Source organism: Sinocyclocheilus anshuiensis, unplaced genomic scaffold, assembly GCF_001515605.1.
Source record: "Sinocyclocheilus anshuiensis isolate Anshui unplaced genomic scaffold, SAMN03320099.WGS_v1.1 scaffold328, whole genome shotgun sequence".
NCBI lineage: Eukaryota > Metazoa > Chordata > Actinopteri > Cypriniformes > Cyprinidae > Sinocyclocheilus > Sinocyclocheilus anshuiensis.
In genome coordinates, this window is record NW_015558621.1 from 384057 (window position 1) to 407492 (window position 23436).

A 23436-nucleotide genomic window follows, 5' to 3' on the forward strand; every position below is an offset into this window, starting at 1 on the left:
GTTAATACTATGACTGCTGCCAAAGCACTCACACACAAAACATTAGGCCAACACAAGAAATACAACTGTGTCATGCCTCTAGTTATTTATTAAAAGCAGTTAGTTTTGCACTAGTGATCATAATTTCAACTTGTTTCAATGGATTGGTCATTCCAGGAATTTTTACACACACACACACGCACGCACGCACGCACGCACACAGGCTACACAAATAATCTATTAAAAAAAAGCTATTCATAGTTTTATTTAGCCTGAAGACATGTCATTGATCTAAAAGTGACAGTTAAGACATTTGTCAATTTACAAAAGATCCCGTTACCTGGCAGCGCACTACACCGATTCACCATTAGAGAGCGGCAAAAACTCGTTTATCCTCTTCTGTCACTTCTCAATTCGAGAAATATCGCACCCAAGTCACCCTGCAAATCATGCATAGATGCATTTGCATGTAACCTACATCACTTATTTTAGGTGCACTGTCGATGACTTTCATTGACATGAATAGATTTAATTTTCCTGTGCTGCCCACACACATAGGCTGTGTCTCAAATCCTAGTGATCTGCCTACCTAGACAGCAGTTTGCTGTAATAAGGCGCGTAATGCATTTTTGGACATCAGAGACGCGTTTGTGGAGAGTGGCTATGATTCGATGCTCAAAATGCCGTCTAGAGGTTTTGAGACACAACCCTTCTGTTGCGGTCTCGCTCTGTTCAATGTGGAAACGCGCGTCACGGGCGTCACGGGCGTCATGAGGACGCGCGGGGGAACAGACCCAATGCAATGCAACTCTAGATTCCGGTGTGGTTTCGAAGTGTGATTAGTGAAGGAAGGAAAAGGCACAGAAAACATGTTAACAGTTAAACAGTTTTATCTTGACAGTCTATTGTCAAGGGAATTACGGTAACCATGAGTTTACTCTTCAGAGTATATTATTTAAATAATCCGTTGTGTTTTGAGGAATAAAGCTGATCAGGTACAGTACATGAAGATGGACGTAGACGTTACGGAAATGTTAGAAGAATTTATGGGAAGTGCACTTGTTACATGGGTAGGTGGTAAGCAAACTAGTGAAGGAAGGAAAAGGCACAGAAAGCAAACATGTTAACAGTTAAACAGTTTTATCTTGACAGTCTATTGTCAAGGGAATTACGGTAACCATGAGTTTACTCTTCAGAGTATATTATTTAAATAATCCGTTGTGTTTTGAGGAATAAAGCTGATCAGGTACAGTACATGAAGATGGACGTAGACGTTACGGAAATGTTAGAAGAATTTATGGGAAGTGCACTTGTTACATGGGTAGGTGGTAAGCAAAAACAGTTAAAGTTCATTGATAATCTTCATTTTGTTCGATAAAGAGTTTTGTAAACTTTACAAACCAGTTCAGAAGTATTCTGCAACTATAAATAATGTTCAGAAAGGATTTTTGATCAATTCATGTTACTTACAGTTAAATCTGAACATTAACAAATAAAAAATGGTCAACATTTATTCTCTTCCCTGCTGAAAACTTCACACGCTTAGCTTTGTTTTGGAACATGCTAGCTGGTTTGGTCCAATTCGATAGACCATCTTGGACCAGCAACTAGCTACCAGCTGGTCAAACATTATTAGTCTGGTTTTTGTAGCTAACTTGGACCAGCTAAAAACAGCTACCATGCTTTAAAACAGAGTTATTTTAAACAGCGAGGGATATCTTAAAATATCTCGATGATCTCTTTAGAATTTAGAGTCAAAGTGAAACTTTCTATTTGATCTGGACAACCGCAAAATAACTTTAGCAAACTTCATGTAGATAGGACACAGGAATGATAAAGCATTCACAAGAGAGAACAAAGATCTGTTATATTCAGATCTCAGTTTTTATTCATAGACAACCTTTATGTGAGCAGGGCATTGTTTTTTTTTTTAATTGTCTGTAAGGTTCATCTATTTGAGGGTATTGTCGATGAGGAGGACAATGGATCACTCTCTCAGGAATATATGGAGGTAAACTCCAACTCCCAGAATGCCGTGAGGCGGTACCTGAAGCTTACCAATGGAGTCTACCTCAATGAGGTCATGAGGATCATGTAAGACAGACTTACAAAGTGAAAGTCTAAAAAATGAAAGTCATCTATTTTGTTTGGAATAATGTAGCTTGCTTAAAAGCTGACTGACGATTCATTGATGATAGTTCAACAGTGACATTTTTGTTTGGTTTCTTTAATCAGTGATCCCAATCCAAAGGTAGAACAAATCTACCACAATGTGGGTGACGACAAGATTCTCAGGGTGCAAAACTTTTCCATCCTCAATCGACAGTTGAGATCATACTATCAGGTATTGAATTAAAACATCAGTCAAATCACTATGTGAAAACATAAGAAATATCTTTGCAAGTACATTCCACAAATGCATAATATTGCTTGATTCCCTGACTAAAATAAAAATGCTGCCAGCACCTGATGGTAAATATCAGGTAAACAGTGTATGAATGAACAACTCAGTATCTCACTGAACAGTATGTACTGCCCCTGTAGCTGTGGAACAAGTTAGCCATGTTTGTTTTTTTAGGTTTCTGTGGTTTCACTTCTTGTTTCAAATGTCCTAGCTGTGGACATGTTTTTTACACTGCTATTTTCACACAAAGCATGTGGAAATGACAAAGTATTTCATGTTCCGGACATTTTAAAATTAAAATGAGAGCAAAAAGCTTATAGTCATTAGAAAACTGTAGTAAAAAACTCTAAATCATGGTTTTGCTTGACTTTGTATTGACCTGCGTTATCTGTAATTTTTACATTCGTACTTTTAAAATAAAAACAAAGTGTGCTTGCTGACTACACAGTAGTTGGTTTATCTTTGTGGAAACATATCTGATTAATCATTACACTAAATATAGGCAAGTGATCCATACATTTCTGTGAAAGTATAAGAGAAATCTTACGTGAAATAACCAGTGTTGTTTACTAAACAACCAGTATTAAGTAAAACGATTAAAAATCATTTTCATTAATTTAAATAAAGCTGAAATAAAATGTAAATATTATACTCTTAGAAAAAATTATATACAAGTTGTCACTGGGGCAGTACCCTTTCAAAAGGTATACCTTCATATCTTATTTATCCCTAAAGGGTGCATATAAGTACCTTAAAGGTACATACAGTATTAGTACCTAAAATGTAAACATTAGTACCTAAATAGTACATATTTGTACCTTTTGAAAGGGTACCGCCCCAGCTTTTGCACCTTTTTTTTCTGAGAGTGTAGATAAAAAGCTTAAACTTAAAACAAAAATCAGAAATGTTGCCTTGGCAGCTGACTGAAGTAAAATAAGTTTAAATACTAAAATTACTAAAACTCAAATAAAAGTAAATGAAGGCTAAAGAGAAATATAGTAAAACAAAAAAACTTAAAACTAGAATTAAAATGAAAATCGAAAAATTCAAGAATATTAGTAAATATTAGAAATAATACTATTAATACTAAAATAACAAATAAACTTAAAGATTGTCTTTAATTATTAAAAATTAAAACAATAAAAACACCACAGGGCATGTCAAATACCCATATGTGACCATGGACCACAAAGTCATAAGGGTAAATTTTTCGAAATTGAGATTTATACATCATCTGAAAGCTGAATAAATAAGCTTTCCATTGATGTATGGTTTGTTAGGATAGGACAATATGGCCGAGATACAACTATTTGAAAATCTGGAATCTGAGGGTGCAAAAAAATCCAAATATTGAGAAAATCGCATTTAAAGTTGTCCAAATGAAGCTGTTAGCAATGCATATTACTAATCAAGAATTAAGTTTTGATATATTTACAGTAGGAAATGTACAAAATATCTTCATGGAACATGATCTTTACTTAATATCCTAATGACTTTTGGTATAAAAAAAAATAGATAATTTTGACCCATACAGTGTATTGTTATGACTGGATTTGTGCTCCAGGGTCACATATATATATGAATTAATTAATTTATTAGTTATTATTTTATTTATTTATTTTACAAACATTTTTACATTTTACAGCATTAGCAAATTTCTCTTACATACACTTACACAAAGTACCACAGTTGGTACTTTTTGGATTTATGTAAATTGTTGGTATTTTTTGGAATCGTGTAAATACCACTGTATATGAAGTTGGTAATCATTAAATACACTGAACAAAATTATAAACGCAACACTTTTATTTTTGCCCCCATTTTTCATGAGCTGAACTCAAAGATCTAAGACTTTTTCTATGTTGCGTTTATAATTTTGTTCAGTGTATATTATATCACTGTATGGTAGTGCCACAGTACTTTTTGTAAGAGTAAGTCATTTTTAAAAGCATTAGAAAATTAGCAGTGTAATAACAAGATCATTAGTCATACTGAATGAGATGTCAGTTGCTGCAGATTAATAAGCCTATTTTCCACAATCAGGCTTGTTTTCTTTTGGCCATGACTGCATATGAATAACTTTCTTCTCGCTCTAATGCATGTCATACTTAAACCACTTACTTGCGCATTGTCTGGGATAACAGCAGAGCACCAGTGAGGTTTTAATGCTTGTCATTTATTTCACTCGTGTTGCTCTTTCAGGATAATCTACAGCAGCTGGTGCTGATGCCGCTACCAAATGTTGCTGTTTTAGGACGAGATCCCTTGACAGGTGTGGTCCTGTCATTTCAAAAAAGGAAAAATTTTCTCTCTAATTATTATTAAATAAACAGAAATGATCAAAAAGTGCACATTTTTCAAGTAGGCCTAATTAAGCTGCGTTGGTGTTATGTTGGTTTCCTTGTCAATAGAGGGCGCTGTTGCAGAGCTCAGACGACTGCTACTGTTATTGCTAGGCTGTGCAGTACAGGTAACTCAACACTGTAAACACTTTTAATATCTTTAATGGACAGTTTCAGTACTGTAAATTGATTAGAGTGTAACGTTACTAATGTAAACATATTGATGCTTGCAGTGTGTGATTCATTTCTCTCTGTTCTATGACTATGACTCATTGTCACCAGTGTGAAAGGAAAGAAACGTTCATTCAGCAGATTCAGTGCTTGGACATTGATACACAAGCAGAGCTTGCACTTTACATACAAGAGGTCAGTGCATTTTGAACATATCCCGAACATAATTTCAGTCTAAAGCACATTTGTGTAGTGTGCAAATAACTCTGTGATCTACCCTGCTCCAGGTGACCCAGGACCCAAGCGCAGTGCTTCCTTTGGAGTTTGGAGACATGTGTGGGCTGAATGGAGCCGAGCTGCAGACTCTCTTCTGCTCCATGGCCAAACAGATCCAGAACCTGCTCGGCCAACGAGACACACATTTGGAGGTGAGGGAAGAATTTGTTTTGGCAGTCTTGACGATTTCAGGTGCGAGTAGGTGAGGCTAGATATGATTAATTCACAGTTGTGTTCAGAAAGGGTGCTCTTCAGCTTTGGATGTCTCTGTTTGATCTTCAGAGGATAGCAGAGCTTTGTCAGGAACGGGAATCATCTACAGCCCATATAACCACGTCAAGTGGGTTTGGAGATGGACCTCCTGAAGGACTGGCTGTGCAGCTGGCAGACAGCAAAGCTAAACTGCGCCGACTCAAACAGGAACTGTGAGTGTATTTGCAAAGCATATTTAAGGACAGTATACACTATCGTTCAGTGGTTGGGGTCAGTAATATTTTTTAATTCAGCAAAGACGCAGAAAATCAATCCAAAGTGACAGTAAAGACTTGTATAATGTTTCATAAGATTTGTATTCCAAATGAATGCTGTCCGTTTAAACTTTCTATTAATCGAAAAATCCATTTCAACAAAAATATTAAGCAGCACAACTGTTTTGAGTGCCAAATCAGCATATTAGAATGATTTCTGAAGGATCATGTGACACTGAAGACTGAAACAATGGCTGCTGAAAATTCAGCATTGCCAACACAGGAAAACATTACCATTCTAGAATACATTACAATAGAAAACACTTATTTTAAATTGTACTAATATTTCACATTACATAATTTATTTTTACTACATTTTTGATCAAATAAATGCAGATTTGTTGAGCATAAGAGACTTTCCAGTGTTTTAAAAACAATCAAACTGACCCCAAAACCTTCATTTTATTCAAGTCCCCATTATCATTATAATTATTAAAAGTAATGGGTGTGATTTCAGCAATGTTAAAATATCAGTGCATTACTTTTTTTAGTTTGGACTTCACAAGTAGCCTGAAATAACATTGTCATTATTTTTAGAAATTTGTTTTGTTACACTAGTGCCACAGAAAATACACACTTCATCTTTAAAAAGTATTTACACATTAAAATGTTTTAAGGGAGGATAAAGGTGATCAACTACTGGATTACAAGCAAGAAATGCAAACTATGGAGGAAGAAATAAAGAAACTACAGAAGGAAGTGAGCACACTATACTGATAATACACTGTATAATCCTTAATAAATGCGTATGGACACTGGATAGATTTCACTGACATACGGTCTTATGTTTGGTTGGCTCAGAACCGAGCGTTGCAGGTGGAAGCACGTGTGAGTCGGGGTCTGAAGGATGAGCTGGACTGTCTGCATGAGCGTGCAGCCAGAGCAGAGCAACTGCAGGCGGAGCTGAAAAACTGCACACATCGGCTCCGCAGCATGGAGCTGTACCGCACACAGCTGAAGGTAGAGGAGGAGATATACATCAGGCTGAATCATCATGCTTTGCAATTAGGAATGACAAAGTGGAGTGCTATCATTTGGAAATGGAGTAATATTTTGTGCTGCTTATATTCTGGCAAATGCTCAGTTGTGAGAAACGCAAGTTGCAAAAAAGAAAACTTAAAGTATATTAAATTGTAGGGTTACTTTTAAAGAAATAGGTCACTGAATAAAAAAAATCAGTCATTTACTCACTCTCATCTTGTTCCAAACCAATAAGACTTACTTTCTTCAGTTGAACACAAAAGGAACCCTGCATGAAGCTGCACCATGCAAATTTGAAGATGGTATTTATAAATACATTAAATAGAGCAACTTAAACTACCATTTATAATACATTTATTTGATCAAAATACAGGAAAAACAGTAACATTATGAATATTACAATTTAAAATGTAATTTTATTTCTGTCATTGCAAAGCTGAATTATCAGCAGCCATTACTCACGTGATATTTCAGAAATCATTCTAATATTCTTATTATTATCAATGTCAAAAAACGATTGTGCTACTTAATATTTGTGGAAACTGATACATTTTTTCAAGATTCTTTGATACATAGAAAATCCAAAAAACAGCATTTAAAAATATAAATAAAAAAAAAAATAAAAAAATCTGACACATCTAAAATTATTGAAAGGTAGTGTAGTTTTTGCATTTGGATTAACAAAGTGGAGTGCTTTCATCTGGAAATAATATTAGATTAGTTAATTGTTGGATAGTAATGACATGATTAATTTCTTAGAATAAAAGCTTTAAAAAAGTTGTGATCAGTAATAAAACATGATGCCTAAAGAGTCCCTGGTTAGCAGCATGAACATTCTGCAAAAATATCACAGAAGAAAGTAAGCCAGGTTTGGAACAGCATGAAAGTTAGCGAATGATTTCTGTAACACTCATTTTCTCTGGCCCTACAGGAGCAGCAGCAGTACTGCGCCTCGCTGCAAGAGAACAAGGCACTTCTGGATGAGCAGCTGGCTGACGCTCGTGCGCGGTGCACTGCTCTGCGGGAACTGGAGAAGGAAAATCTTCTTCTCAGGCAGAAGCTTGTGGATATGGAGGGTGTATGAATGACTTTATGAACTTATAGTGTTTTCTTGTTACGCTTCCATTTGTGACTGTGGAGCTCAATTTTGATTAATTGTGTTAGGATGGAAGAAAACTTCTAAAATCTACTTTAAAATGTATGAAAGTTATATGAAAGAATTGCGTTTTTCTAAAATGTGTGATGTATATTAATAATGCTTTATGGGTATATAACTGCATTTGTGTAGGAGCGAGATGTTGAGAGACAGCGGGTAGATGAGCTGTTGGAGATGAATATGAGTCTGCAGGTGGATCTCAAGCGTCGGGTTCATTCTGTGGGTGTCAGTCAGAATGTGACTCATCAGCATTTTCTCCAATCAGAGCTAGAGTCAGATGAGGACGTTCAGGAAATAAACATGCCTGAGATTGGTAGGTTTTATGCATGATTTGATGTTATAATATTTGATATTATGACTCAACTGCCATCGGTAGACGACTGATTTCATGACTTCATGTATATGACATTTATGCATACATTTACGTTTCACCCTATCACTAACACTCAATCAAGGGATAATTTACCCAGAAATTAAAATTCTGCCAGCGTTCACTAACCCTCATGTCTTTCCAAACCTGTATTTTGGAAAGTACAAAAGGAAAAGATTAGCATTGTTCCTACAATGAAAATGAAGGGGAAAGATTAAGATTAAACTCGTATGGATTCATTTTGCGACACCTTTATGACACCTTTATAAATTTTGTTTACCTGAACTTTCAACAGAGGAAGAAAAAGCCCTAAGATTTCATTACAAATATCTTAATTTGTGTTTTGAAGATTAACCAAAGTCTTATGGGTTTGTAATGACATGAGGGTGAGTAAATTATGACAGAATTTAGCAGAAGCTTTTATCCAAAGTGATTTATAAAAAAGAGAAACAAAAGTAATTGGTCAAGGACCAACAATATTCATAACATACAATGCCAGGTTTATTTGACAACTAGATTAGGAAGCAAGCAAGAGAAGAGGATAAATATATATATTTTTTATATATGAGTGTGAGTGGGTAAGTGCATAGGTTTAAGAGTATGGGGTGGTTAAATGCTTGAGAATAAGTTGTGTCTTAAGCTGCTTCTTGAAAGTTGCAATGGTGTCAGCAGTTCAGGTGGAGGTTGGCAGCTCATTCTGAGAGGAAGTGGGAGGGTAAAGGTTTTGGAGATTGATTTTCTGCCTTGTTGTAAAGCAGTGGTCACCAACCTTTTTAGATCCCTGACCTCAGCCTTTATGAAAGACAAGATCTACCTATTGAAGAATTGATAGAAAAAAGAATCCCAGATAGTACTTCAAATTTGAGACCTTTTACTTAGTATTTTAATTAGTGATGCGCTGATCATAGCTGATTCAGAATTCAGATTTTCTTTTCTTTCTTTCTTTTTTTTTTAAGAAATGTAATGCATTTTTGTACTTATTTTACTGTTTTTTTTCGGGGATCTACTGGGACAGTGATAAAGATCGCGATCGACGGGTTGGCGACCACTGTTGTAAAGGAACAACAAGGAATAACATGGAGTTAAGTGCACATGTGTCTCACTTACTGTCGTTTAGATCTGAAGCCTCTGAGTGAGGAGGTAAACGAGGCTTCCTCGCTGAGGCTTCTGGGAGCTGAAAATGAGAACGCTGAACTGAGGAGACGACTAGAGCTCTTGCAGGCTGAACGAGAGGTCAGTGGATGTTTCGACATTATTAATCCTCAGGCTACAAATTGCTTCGAATTGATTCATGTAAATTCTCAGGTTTCCCATGTTCCTGTCTCTCTTCTAGGCTCAGCAGGCCAACCCCCCTGAGATGACTGAAGAGCTCCAGAGACACATGGACCAACTCTCACAAAAGCTTCAAAGCACCCTCAAGGAGGTGAGGCACTTAAGATGGATTTAAAGACAGTTATTCTAAGCGTTTTGTCTACTGTCATTTTGTCCTCGTCTCAACTCTTTGAATCCGGCCCTGTCATTTCTCCTTCAACTGTTAGATGGAGTGTCTGAAGAATGAAAATAGCAGCTTCAAGATAAATCTCGAAGAGCTGAGGACAAAACAGAAACGGAAAGACCTAGAGGAAGAAAGAACAGCCTCGGAGGGAAAAGAAGGGAAAAAGGCAATAATCCCAAGAGGGGAATGCGAGGGAAATGACACGAGAAGAGAGAAACACGATGGAAAAGAAGGCGTAATAAAAGCCCAGAGAGAAGATGGAGAGGGGGGAGAGGGGGGCGACGTAATCCTCAGCGAGAGAAAAAAGAAGGTTATAGATGAAATGAATGCCAAAGAGAGAGGAGAGGCTGAGGGTGAGAAAGAAATTGAAAGGAAGAAAGACATCATAGAAGAGACATCTCAGACATGCAGCACAGAAGCCCAGAAGACAGAAGAAGATAAATTCTCCCAGGACACCCTCGCCCTGCATAAACAGCTTCAGAAGGCCCTGGAAGAGGCTGACAGACAGACCACTTCAGCCCAGGATTTGCGCTCCAAACTGGCAGAGCAGAGCAAGAAGGTCTTGGAGGCCGAACATAAGCTGGTTTTCCTGGAGGCTGAGAACCAGCGACTGAAGAAGGCAGCAGAGAGCCTCATGGAGGCTAGGAAACAGATAGAGGTAATGAACCATCAAGTTATGACACAGAAAAACCTAATTACTACATCATTGCACAATCCACACACTTCAACATCCACTCAAAGCCAGATAACGGTCCAGTCGATAACGGCAATGACTCACAAAGTACAAACGCAACTCCCTGCCACTAGCAATTAAGAAAGACATTCAATGCGGTTACTAGACCCGTGTAAAACAAGGACTATTTCTCACAATGATGACTTTTTCCATTTTTACTCATTGTTTCATATAGCATAATGACCTGGGATTGCAAGAGATGCCGCCCTTGATTTCCTCAAAGAACGATCCATGAATCATCCCTATTGTGCCTTTAAGCACAGCACTCCACTTTGATTTGCTTTGGATAAAAGCGTCTGCTAATAACCACTTAATATGTTTATCTGTCAGGTGCTGCAGGGTGAGTCTATGCAGCAGGAGGAGGAGCTGATGCATCTACGCAGTCAGGTGGCGTTTCAGAAGATGCAGGCTGCAGTGATTTCTCAATTAGAGGGAGAGAGGGCAGCCTTGGAGAGGGAGAGAGAGACTCTCAGGGGCACCATAGACTCGCTCAGGGCTGTGGTACGCAAGGTGAGGCGGGTTATTTGTTTGGCCTTTTGCTGTACTACAAGATATGGATTACATGACTGGGGAAACATTGAGATTAATGGTGCCTACATTAAAATTATGCAGTAACAATGAGTGGATATCAAAAACACAATGGGCAGAGAATCAGCATGGGTAACAGTGATAGATGATAATTGGTCTTTAAAGTGGTAGTTCACTGAAAAATGAAAGTTGTGTTATCATTTACTCACCCTCATGTTGTCCAAACTCACATGCTTTCTTTTGTGGAAAGCAAAGGAAAATACATACAGTTAAACTGAATGACAATTAAGATTGTCAAGCCTCCAAAAGATTAAAAAACACCATAAAAGTAGTTCATATGAATATATTAGTCCATATGCGCCGTATTGTATGGATTTGTGTGAGGAACAGACCAAAATCTTACAAATTTTCATCTCTTAATTCTCATTTGCATATTCAAACTTGGAGAATCAAGATGCCTCACGCTATGTTTAATGTCAGTAATGCCATTGCATTTTGCATGTCTCATGACTGAACATGATATGCCAGCTTTAAATATGTAGATTTGAGAGTCGTGCTGAATGATTTTCAGTGCAAAATCATTTAAATTTCAAATTAAATCCATATACAGAGCTATAATATTGCTTCAAAAGCCTTTCAATTATGCATACCAGTCATATAGATCACTTTTTCGTCAGTAAGATTTTTGCTTTGACAGAAATTAATACTTTTATTCAGCAAGGAGGCATTAAATTGATCTGAAGTGACAGTAAAGTCAAACGCTTTTCTTTGACTTTGACACTCCATTCTGCATTTACTTCTGTTGTATAGAAAAGAGCTATGTAAAAATCTCCTTGTATATTACAAGGAGCATTAACAGCATAAAGAGATTCAAGCATGAGTAAATTATTACAGAATTTTCATTTTTAGGTCAACTGTTCCTTCAAATCTGAAGAAAGGTGGGTGTTTTTCTATTTGTTGACTTAACTAAGCAAACAATTTTTTCATAGGGTGATCAGTTAGAGCTGACCAACCAAAACCTTAAGGCAGACCTTGAAAGACTGGGACGGACCTTAGAGTCTGCCAGGCGGCATGAAGAAGAGCTACAAGTTGAACTGCGAGAATCTGGCGTGGAGGTGGAGTCTCTGACTCGAGGGCGGGAAGAAGCACTGCTTGAAGTCATGCGACTGGAGCAGGAGAAGGAGGCATGTCAGGCAGAGCTGGACAGTCAACGGCGTGAGCTACGACAAAGAGAACGAGAAATGGCCAGACTTAGACAGCAACTGGAAAGCACAACATCTGCCCTAGAGCATGGCAACCAACGAGCCTGCAGCCTAGAGGCACAAAACAGGTACAGACATAAGTACATGCAAAGGGACCTTCGCACTTATTGAAATATGTCACCAAAAAAACAAGTTTAATTATTTACTCACTTTCATGTCATTCAAAATGAATATGATGAATCTTTATACATATATACACTACTGCTCAAAGGTTTACAATTTTCTAAGAAATTAAAACTTTGATTTAGCAAGAAATTGATCAAACGTGACAGTAAAAACTTTTACAATGGTAAAAAAAAATTATACTTCAAATAAATGTTCTTTGGAACTGTCTATTCACCAAATATATAAAAAATAAATCAGTTTCCACAGATTATTAGTCAGCACAACAAATTTGAACATTGTTAATAAACATAAATATTTCTTGAGCACCAAATCAGCATATTAGAATAATTTCTGAAGGATTATGTGACAGAAGACTGTTGCTGAAAATATAGCTTTGCCATCACAAGAATAAATTACATTATAAAATGGATAGTTCCGGTCCTTGATTCTGATTGGTTGAGCCAAGTTCGAAGCTGTTGTAAATTACTCTACAAACAGTACATCAATGAAGAGATTTTAATTATAACCAGGGAACCAGGAAAACACACGTAGCAGATGAGGTAGACATAAACAGACATTCACAAAACACGGAACAGAGTCTGACATTACTCCCCCCTCCTGCAAGGTGCGTCCCGCGCCGTAACAATTCCACCAGGGCAGGGGGGGGTGGGCGCCCTGGAGGCTGGTGCAGGACTGGGACACGGGGAAGTCCTCCCTGGGCTTGAATTGGGGATTGGAGCCCTCCTCGGGCTCGACATGGGAAATGGAGCCATTTCTGTGCTACACTCGGGGACTGGAGACCTCTCTGGGCTAAACTCGGGGACTGGAGCCTTCTCTGGGCTAAACTCGGGGACTGGAGCCTGTCACGTTGCTACTGTGAGGGAGCGCGGAGCGAAGGAACGAGGAGACGAGGAGTACATCAACGAGGAGATTTTAATTATAACCAGAGAACCAGGAAAACACACGTAGCAGATGAGGCAGACATAAATAGACATTCACAAAACACGGAACAGAGTCTGACAAACCGTTTCTGAGGAACAACATTGTTTAGCGGAAGAATAATGTTTTTATTAATATCATTACACTTTATTTGCTCTGTTTTATTGAAAACCTTACTACGTATATGGAATAACCGTTTTATAAAAGCAATAAGCCCCGTGAAGCCGTGGTTTACAGTGAATTTATAACAGCTAACTCCGCTTCGCGTCGTGCCTACAAACAGGAAAACAAAACACTTTTTAAAAAACAAAAAACAAACACTGGGAGAAGGGGCACCGCTTACTGTCACGGTCCGGAATTCTGTCACGTTGCTACTGTGAGGGAGCGCGGAGCGAAGGAACGAGGAGACGAGGAGTACATCAACGAGGAGATTTTAATTATAACCAGAGAACCAGGAAAACACACGTAGCAGATGAGGTAGACATTAACAGACATTCACAATACCGGACGCTGAACTGATAACATGGAACACTATATATATACACAAATGACATGACGATGGAATGACGAGACACACCTGGGATCAATAAAACAATAAACATAATTAGAACAGGAACAGGAAGAACCAAATAAGGGCATGGAAACACATGGGGAGCAAAACACACACAAAACACGGAACACGATGAATGTCATGTCTTGTTCTAACAAGCTCCAAAAATTTCCAAACACCATGAATGTAGGCTTGTGCTTTATATTTCTTTTGACCCAAGTTCAAGTAGTTATTCACTACTGATAATCTTCCATTGCAGCCTTCATATCTCTAAAAGCATTGGTTCTTTCTTATCTGTCTGTTGCTCACAAAACATGGAATGTAGTGCACAAGTTGTCTGGACCACCTTTATGATACATTTATGATGCCTTTTTGGTGTTTTTAATCTTTTTTTTTTCTTTCTTTAAAAGTCACAAAAATGGAACAACAGAAGGATGAGTAAATAATGAATATATTTTCATTTTGTGAACTATTTCATTTATTTCACACAGAACCCTTTGTCAAAGTCCTTATTTCTTCTGATCTTATGGAATAAATAGCACGGCATAAGAATATTATGTATATCACTCAGTACATCTGTCATCTGCCCACAGACGCATGTGTCAGGAGATTTCTCAGCTCAAAGAGACATGTGCCCAGTTCGAGGAGCTGCAGAAGGAGAATCTGCAGCTCGGTACACTCAACGCTGAGAGCAAGGTCCAGACTGACTCCCTAACAAAGGTCTGTGTAGTATTCAAAGCGTTTGTTTGTGAGATCTGAATGATAAAAGCAATTACTATAGTGCTTCAGTACACCATATTTCTGCAATTATGTTTGCCTGGAGGTCCCACTGAGCTGAGATCTTGCAAAATGGGCTCCTTTGAATATTTCCTTTCAACTAGATAATTGTTTTCTAGCTGCTTTTTTATCTGAAAATCCTCAGCGCAATTAGATTTCCCCTCCTTGGACAACTGTGCTGAGAATGCATCTTTGTGAGATTAATGAAAGCTGTTATTGCTCAGGTTTTCCTAAAGAGGCACGTGGTTGGTTCTGGATAAAGCTGGTAAGGTACAGCAATTGTCTAACTTTAATATCCCACTCACAACCAGGATCTGGCAAATGAGAGCGCCCATTCCCGAGAGTTATCCAATCAAATCGCGCAACTGAACAGAATACTTGAAGAGCTGCAGACCAAGCTTGAAATGGCAGCTACACAACAGCAACGATCATCTCCAGAGGTTGCTTTTTCACCTCCTGACTCACACACACAGAAAATCGAGGGTTGTGAATCAAACAGACAGTCTCCACCGCTGTCAGGAAGCCCCCAGGAGGCCACTGTCAGTATTGTAGATAAGGCTAACCACAACCAGAGCCTGGGGCCTACAGACTCTATCTATGCAGCAGAAGACTCTGAAAACACAAGGCACAAACATCCACACACAACGGCAGAGACGGGCACTGGCAGCCAGGAGGCGTTGAGTCAAAGACTGATAAATACGGAAAGGGAGGTGAGATAAAATGCAAAACACTCACTGAAATATCATTACGTTTCAGGCCCCGCAAGGCCACTTCACGTATGTCTTTATTTAAACATCATTAACGCCGTCCAGGGATTCTGATTACATTCTAAATGAATGGGTATCAACTTGTATGCTGAACTCCATGCCTCTGGTTGTATCCCAGAATGCAGTGCTGCAGCGAGAGCGGGAGGTGTTGCTGTCTCAGCTGACACAGTCTCAGTTAGCCTGTGCTCAGCTCAGAGAGCAGTTGGACGCCCTGCAGCGCCATTCCATCTCGCTGCAAGAGAACTGTGCTAAATTACAGGCCCTCAACACCAAACTACAGGTGAGTGCTTGACTGAGTGTGGGTTGCTGGTCTCTAAATGGACCCTTGACGCTGAAATAAAGGCCGGGGTATTTTAGAAACTGACATTTGTGTAAATCTATATTAGTTTTTGCAGTGGGCGGACACTAACAGTTTTCAATCATACCGTTGATGGAGCATAAAACTGCACCACTTTAAATTATACAGGCTTTTCATAAACAGGATATTTCCACCCCAGTGACCACACTCTCATTATATCTGCTTTATTGTACCCTCTTTCCTCTCACTTAGGTGGAACAGGCATCTCTGAGCTCCGAACATGTGGCGGTGTTGGCACGTCGCAATGAGAGCGAACTGCGCTGTGCGGCTCTGGAGGCGGAATCAAGGGTGTGGCTCAAGGAGAAGGAGGAGTCAGTGATGCGCCTGGAGGCTGTGAGGCGGGATCATGAGAGATTGACAGCTCTGCAACAGAGACAGGAGGCGGAGTTAGAAGAGTTGTTGGTCAAACACAGTCAACTGAAAAGCAGCAGTCGCAGTCTAGGTGCTCAATATAAAGACATTGAGGCCAGGTACACTGCCTTAAACAAGTTTCATTTATTGAATTCATTAATTTAATAGTAAATTAATAACCATTTATTCATTTGAAAGTAAATTAATTCATAATCATTTGTTTAATAAATAATACTTTTAGGTTATTCACATAAAAGGTCAAAGAGGAAAAAATGTGAGGTTATTTAATTTGTAATTATTTCATAATATAAATTTTAGCATAAGTGGTCTAAGCAGAAAAAGCAAGGTTATTTATTTATTAATTTATTTAATAAATTAAGAATAATATAATAACAATACTTTTAGATAATATATGATTTTTTTTAGGTTATTTCATATCTTGTTTCAAGTAAATCTGTAATAAATCAAAATATGAATATACAAGGTTGTTAACATGTCTTGTACTTTAGTAAAAAAATTGTAAAATAAGTGTGGTTTCAAAAAAGTATTTAGATATTACTATTACTAAAATTCTAATTCTATTTTATCTATTTGTTTTCTTTTTTATTAAAAAAACACTTGACCCTCTATCACTTGCACTTATATATGGATGTGTATTGTGTGTATATACTGTATATGTACTGTATATAAAAAAAACCTTGCTACGTGTAGTGCGTTGGGCTAACCGAGATTTGTCATAGCACTTACATTTTATTGCTCTTTTGTTGATTTTGATTGCTTCTATTGTCCTCATTTGTAAATCGCTTTGGATAAAAGTGTCTGCTAAATGACTAAATGTAAATGTAAAATAAAACCTATAATAACACACCAGACCCACTCATCCACAGATTTTTTTTACACATAAAATTTTTCCATGTAATACTTTTACACATCAAAAAAACTTTATTTATTTTCTAATAAATAGTGTTAATATAAAATAAATAACTATTATAGTGTTTGTTTATTGTTGTTAACGTAATTGTTCTTCCATATGACTTTAACATCAGATGAAACATGGATTTACAGTAGCTGAAATAAACTACATTATCTCTTGATTTATAATTTATCAAAATATCTTTGATTTTAATCTTGTAAAATGTTCTAAATACTGTACTTGTCTAGATATAAGGAGCTGTTGGAGCGAAAAGCACAGTTGGAGGAAGCAGAGGAATCGATACGTGTGGAGAGACGGGAAAGGGAGAAAGTGACACAAGGGCAGGTGGAAAGCGAGAAGGAGCTGGAGAGACTGAAAATGGACAATGAAAGGTGAGAGAAAGTCATAATTGCAATGACCACAACACTGGGTTGAAGTTACAGCTGAGCAGATTCATAGGAAAGAGAGCGGAAGTGATGATACCACCCACCTCAAACTGTTCTTCCCCCACTGTGGTGATGGTAAGCCCTACCAAAGTCTCCCCACAACATGAATCATTTCATAGCCAGTTTCCAACAGTTGTTGCCATGGCGTGACAGCCCATGAAAATATTTGTAAAGCTGGTTGCTTTGGTGAACAAGATAAAAGAAAAATGTCTACATAACCCAGCAGGAGGAAGTTTACTTGTGTTCAGTATGTTCAGTTTAGTGTAGATAGATAACTGTGTTAGTGTAGATTGGTGCTTTGGTCACTTGTCTAGATGCATGGACTGTTGTATAGACAGGCTCACAAAAACATTTCTGGGTTTAACCTCAGAATCAAGAGAAATATTTAGCATGAAACCCCCCCCTTCCGAAAATGAAGCCTAAATTAGATGTACTTTTAATTATTTAGACTTGTATATAAATATATAATATAATCACAAATGCCAAAAAAAAAAGGTTTTTGGGAGTAAAATATGACTTTCATGAGATGTGTAGTTTAGTGTGATTCACCTGTTTAACGTGTAGATATCAGAACCTGCAGCAGGAGTGGGTTCAGGTGCAGTCCGAGCTGCTGGCTCAGAGTTCAGTTCTGCGGGCAGAGTTGAGTACGGCTCAGCTTGAACGGACCAGACTGGAGGGAGAACTCAGCACTCTTAAAGAGCAGAACCAACAGCTGGATCTCAACAGCGTCCGTCTCAGCAGCCAATACCAGGTCTGAGCACAATGCACATTATGACAGTTCTGTGTGTATAATATATACAGTATCTTTTATTTCTTTCTTTTTTTTTAAATCAGTACTTTTAAACAGCAAGGACAATTTTAATTAAACAATTATATTTCATTAAATATATCAGTAAAGTCTGTTACAACAAGTTTCTAATTCAAATAAATACTGTTATTTTTAACTTTCCATTGCTGAAGAAAATGACAGTTTCCACATCAGCATATTAGAATGATTTCTGAAGGATGTGACCCTGAAGATGGGAGAAATGACAGGAATTCATTACATTTCAAAATATATTAAAATAGATTATTTTATAGATTATAATAAATTGAGTTAAATTGTAGTAATATTTCTCTCTCTCTATATGAAGAGTTTATTTGCAAAAACAGATAACTGCGTTTTTATTAATTTTCTTAAAGCATGTTTTTATTGTGTTAGTTAGCTGTATTTTTTTAGGTATTATTTTTTTATTAAAATAACCCAATTGCAGTTTGATTGATATTAATTTAAAATGCAGGACAAAAAAAAACATTATTTTTAAACATTTTTATGTTATCTGTTTTTGCAAACGGACTCTTCATATATATATATATATATATATATATATATATATATATATGCTATCAAACGATTAATCGCGATTAATCACATGCACTCACAATTAAAAGTTTTGTTTACATAATATGTGTGTACTGTGTATATTTATTATGTATATATAAATATACACATACAGTATCTATTTTGAAAATATTTACATGTATTTACATTTATATTTTTCTGAAATGTATACATGTGCGTGTATTTATATATACATAATATACACAGTACACACACACATTATGTAAACAAAAACTTTTATTAATTTTATCGCAATTAATCATTTGACAGCACTAATATGTGTGTGTGTGTATGTATATGTATAGCCTTGATCTGATGTCTTTAAATGTACATTTTTAGTTTGAATTCTTATTAATTTTATGTGTATCATTTATGTAATCTTACTTTTGTTTAAAACATTTTATTTAAGAATTATTTACAGATTTACATTTTGTGGTCTTATTATGCATTTCATTTAATTGAAAGTCTGAGATTGATCACAGTAACCAAAAAAAAGTTAATTAAAACAATAATTATTTAAATTTATAGTATAATTTCTTGCCCTAGTATTTATATGTTTTCTATAGCTCCTAACCCAGTTGAAGGCAAACTTGGAGGAGGAGAACCGGCATCTAGTAGAGCAGAACCAGAATCTGGCCAAAGATAACAAGGCCCTACTGGAGAGCAGCCTGGAGAGCCGAGACCAGCACCACAACCAGCAGAGAGAGTACCTGTAAGAACACACACACATTTGCAGCTCACTTTTATCCACATGCACCATGTAGAACGTTCAGCACCGGACCACCTGCATCTGTAAATAACTATGTTTTTCTCTCCCATCTGTCCATCTTTCTCCACCTCAGTGACAAGCTCAACGAGCTGCGCAGGGAGAAGCAGAAGCTGGTGGAGAAGATAATGGATCAGTATCGTGTTTTGGAGCCGGGTCTGCCTAGCGTGTGTCCACCCAAACAACCAAAGTTAGTCAGGCTTTAACATCTGTCTCTAGCAGACCTTTTCACCATGGACTCATCTTGACATCCTGCCGTTTTTCTCTTTTACCTTTTTTGACTTATCTGAATCTTGCTGGCTGCCTTTCAATCACCTATAAACTCTCTTGTGGCTTCAGGAAGTCAAACTGGATAGCGGACCGCATGAAGAAGCTGATAAAACCTAAAGGTGGAAGCAAAGAAGGCCGCGCTCAGTTTATTGCTGCTGGAAGTATAGAGAACCTCGCGGATACTGTCGACGGTGCTCCCATCTCTTCAGCTCCAGCGCCTGGTGAGACTGCAGAGCTGTATGGCTGGTGTAATAACATTAGATGTATTGTACCACAGAGCGTAAGAGAGTGCCAGTAAGTTAAGACTGCAGGGTTCCCTGGACTCTGTAAAACACAAAAAAGGTCCCCAAAAGCCCATAACAATGAATGATGCTGTTACCCTACCACATTATGCCATTCCCTTGGATCACAACCAGACATAGTAATTCTGTGTTTATGTGAAGGAGCAATGGAATGGAATTTGCAGATCAAATGAATATTGCACAGAGTGTATACAGCATTGAGATTTATGGTAATATAAATACTAACAGTAACAGTGTAATAGTACTGATATGTATTGTATTTTCTGTGTATATGGTAGATACATATAACATGCCATTGACTTTGAGCAAATAAGGGGATTTGTAATTGTTACAATATATCCAATATTCTTCCATTTTAATTTTAGTTTAATTAGTTTTGACAAATATATAAATATTCCATACATTTAAATCAGTATTATACCAGTTTGTGGGTGAATGTCACAAAGTATTAAAAAATATTTTAGCACCATTCTTAATTTTTTTCTTGACAACTAAGTACATTTCACCTCAAATTCTCAATGCTGTAACGTGTGTATGTCTTTTTTTTTATTCTCTTTTTTTATTTTCAGTGTTTTTTTTAAACGGCATATATTATAAGCATAAATTAAAGGCAAAGGCATCTATTTTTTTTGTAATTGTTAATATATTACATATTTATATTATTTAATATTTTTCGAGTTAGAATAAGTAGAATTTGGGGGGATAATGTGCTTAATAATTTTGAAAATAATGTCACAGTGTAAAAAACCCTTAATTGTCAGGTTTGTGAGATTCGTCCATAAAGACCTTTACCTCACCAGTTATCTTTTACAAAGTATGCTCTTCACTGTTTCACCCCTCAGTTCATGAACAGGATCCCATCAGTGCTCCAGTGTCCCCAAGTTCACTTAGGAGAATCTCATCTCAGGCTGAAGACGATCAACCCAAAGCTAATCTGCGGACTGGTCGGCGCAAGCTGGGCTCCCGGCACGGCTGGGCTCTCGGCAGGGGCAGAGGAGGAATTTCCCAGTCCTTCAGCCCAGGAGACCAGCGTGTGCAACCTCGCATCCGTCTGCGCTCTTCCCAAACAGGCGCCACGGCCCTCTGGGAACATGACGGCAGCCCTACACCCAGCCAGGACAGCCCTAGTGAGGAAGGCAGAGGTAAGAAGGGTGAAGATATAAACCAGATAGGGTAGAAGAAAATGAAATTTGCTTAAGGTTGTAAAATAACATGCATTGTATTTGTTTTGTGTTGAGTATAATATCTGTATGTGTGTTTTAGTTGATAGTGAGGAGAACATCTCACCTGCACACTGATGTCAGCCGTGTATCATCTGGAACTGAAGGTCAGTCTACAGCAGTGCTTTTTAACTGGTGGATTTTTTGTTTGTGACGTCTTATAAAGTTTTTTGCCACCAATACATCTGTCAACTGGTAGAAGCTAGACACATTAGGTTGATGCCAAAATACTGACATGCTCCTACGATCATACTTGATCAAACTACACAAGATAAAATAAAATAAAATCCAGAAATTACATATGGGTCCACTTGTTTTTCAAAACCATATTATGTCAGTATAAAAACAACCTATCTATCCTTTTCCATTCAGCCTGTCATATTAATACATCTGAATATATTATGCAGCTAATTAATATTTTCATTGGAGGAAAAAAAATCTGCATTTCAAGAAATGTTTGTTTGCTTTAAGTTAGGTACAGTAATTAGCCACCTAATAATCAGCAAGACCAGTTCATTTCCCTTTCATTATTGAATATGCCTTGATTTCTTTTGAGAACGCCCAAAAAACATTAACAACATCTTTTGTCTCTCTCCTTTAGATTTTCACTCCAGTTTTGACAAGCAACAGGACACAGAAAACAAACAAGCATAAAGCAATCACAATTTGTTAATGCTCATTTAACTACTTTTATCCCTTGGTTTTTAAACAATTTTACATACAAAACATCCATAAAGCATATAGTATACACTTACTATATGTAATAGTCCAATGCATTTATTGTGGGGAAAAAAAATAAATGAATTTAAAACACATATGTAAGATGCATCCATCATTAATACACGCCATATGTTTATAGACATGCGACTTTCCTGAAATATGATAGTAAATAATTACTATACTAAAATATGTAGTGGTTGAGGTTGTAGTTCCTATCCTCACCGCTATGTGGCACTATAATGCCCAGTGGTTGGTGTGCTGGTGTCTTTGTACCTGTATAATTATGAGAGTGTCTTATACAAACTGATGCTAACAAAATATTTATGAGAGCAGATTAATTCATGCTGTCTCGTTGGGGGGAAAAAAAGCTGACACTTTGGAGACTTTGACATTTAAGGAGGCAGAAGATGATGGGGGTCTTAAAACAACGTGGGTGTGGGCAAAGATTTTTTTTTTGACAATCCTTGGCTGGGGTGAATCATAACTCAAAAACAACAAATGGAACTCTAATACAATTCATGAATTATGCAGTTGTCATGGCAACATTCATCAAAATGCGTCAGTCCGCAGACCTTTTTGTCGATGAATTGATGATATACTGAGCACGACGATGCAGAGTTTAGAGATTGTCATCCAGTAGACCACATTTTAAGCAATGTCTTAAAGACGCTCAATTCAGAATGTTTAGACCATGCACTTTAAATCAATTTATTGTCATGAAGATGCCAAAAACACTATTTTTCAGACGAACAAAGAAAAGCAACTGTGAAGTTGTCAGAATTTCGGCTAAAATGAAAGGACCCCCTGAGGGTAGCCTTCATTAAGTTGAGAGGAGAATGATTATTATGAGATCTCATGGCCTGATTGCTTCTCCAATGGAGTCCTTAAAACAAAGCCACCACATTTTTATACGCAACAGATCGTATATGCAGCTATTGCGAGATGAGATGTGACCCCCTGACTCCCTGGAGTTTGTTGAAGATTCTAAGACTTTGTGGGGATCATCTGAAATATGGTCACCGGTGATAGTATCTTTCCGAAGCACTCTCATCTAACCCCATTCGTTCCTGCTTTCTCCTTCCATCAACAGCTCCTGTCATGCTCCCCTCCCTGGCTCGCTCTCCTCCTCTCCCTCCCTCCCTCACTTGTTTCTCCCCCAGTGTATTAAAGGCTTTGACGCTCTCAGTAAAAAGCTGATTTATTTTGTGGAGGTATCGATCGCTCTCTGCATTAAAGATTATAATTCATTACCCTGGCCCTTTTAATACATTAAAGATTCAAAATAAAAATAAAATAAAATCGAGGTAGGTGAGAGGAGAGCACTCAGACACTGTCCACTCACACATG

At 37.4% G+C, this 23436-nt stretch overlaps 1 protein-coding gene across 1 annotated transcript; it reads left to right on the forward strand.

The window, feature by feature from the left end:
• The first annotated feature begins 1070 nt into the window (after positions 1 to 1070).
• Positions 1071 to 22145, forward strand: LOC107680666 (girdin-like). The gene is made up of 29 exons (XM_016476670.1): positions 1071 to 1300; positions 1925 to 2073; positions 2215 to 2323; positions 4586 to 4655; positions 4795 to 4853; positions 5008 to 5091; positions 5184 to 5324; positions 5455 to 5597; positions 6317 to 6398; positions 6501 to 6659; positions 7612 to 7758; positions 7969 to 8149; positions 9324 to 9439; positions 9540 to 9629; positions 9745 to 10359; positions 10765 to 10944; positions 11952 to 12292; positions 14412 to 14538; positions 14907 to 15305; positions 15481 to 15642; positions 15913 to 16190; positions 17233 to 17376; positions 17995 to 18181; positions 19378 to 19523; positions 19654 to 19767; positions 19917 to 20068; positions 20992 to 21291; positions 21413 to 21476; positions 21971 to 22145. Exons 1-28 carry the CDS (start codon positions 1235 to 1237, stop codon positions 21445 to 21447), a joined length of 4776 nt encoding a protein of 1591 aa, XP_016332156.1. The 5' UTR covers positions 1071 to 1234; the 3' UTR covers positions 21448 to 21476; positions 21971 to 22145.
• Positions 22146 to 23436: the final 1291 nt, after the last annotated feature.

Bases quoted from the DNA above. Each gene is read 5' to 3' on its own strand.
- LOC107680666 (XM_016476670.1), top strand. From the start codon at position 1,235: ATGAAGATGGACGTAGACGTTACGGAAATGTTAGAAGAATTTATGGGA. The intron at 6,399-6,500 runs GTGAGCACACTA...TGGTTGGCTCAG, and splicing joins TAAAGAAACTACAGAAGGAA to AACCGAGCGTTGCAGGTGGA. The intron at 12,293-14,411 runs GTACAGACATAA...ATCTGCCCACAG, and splicing joins AGCCTAGAGGCACAAAACAG to ACGCATGTGTCAGGAGATTT.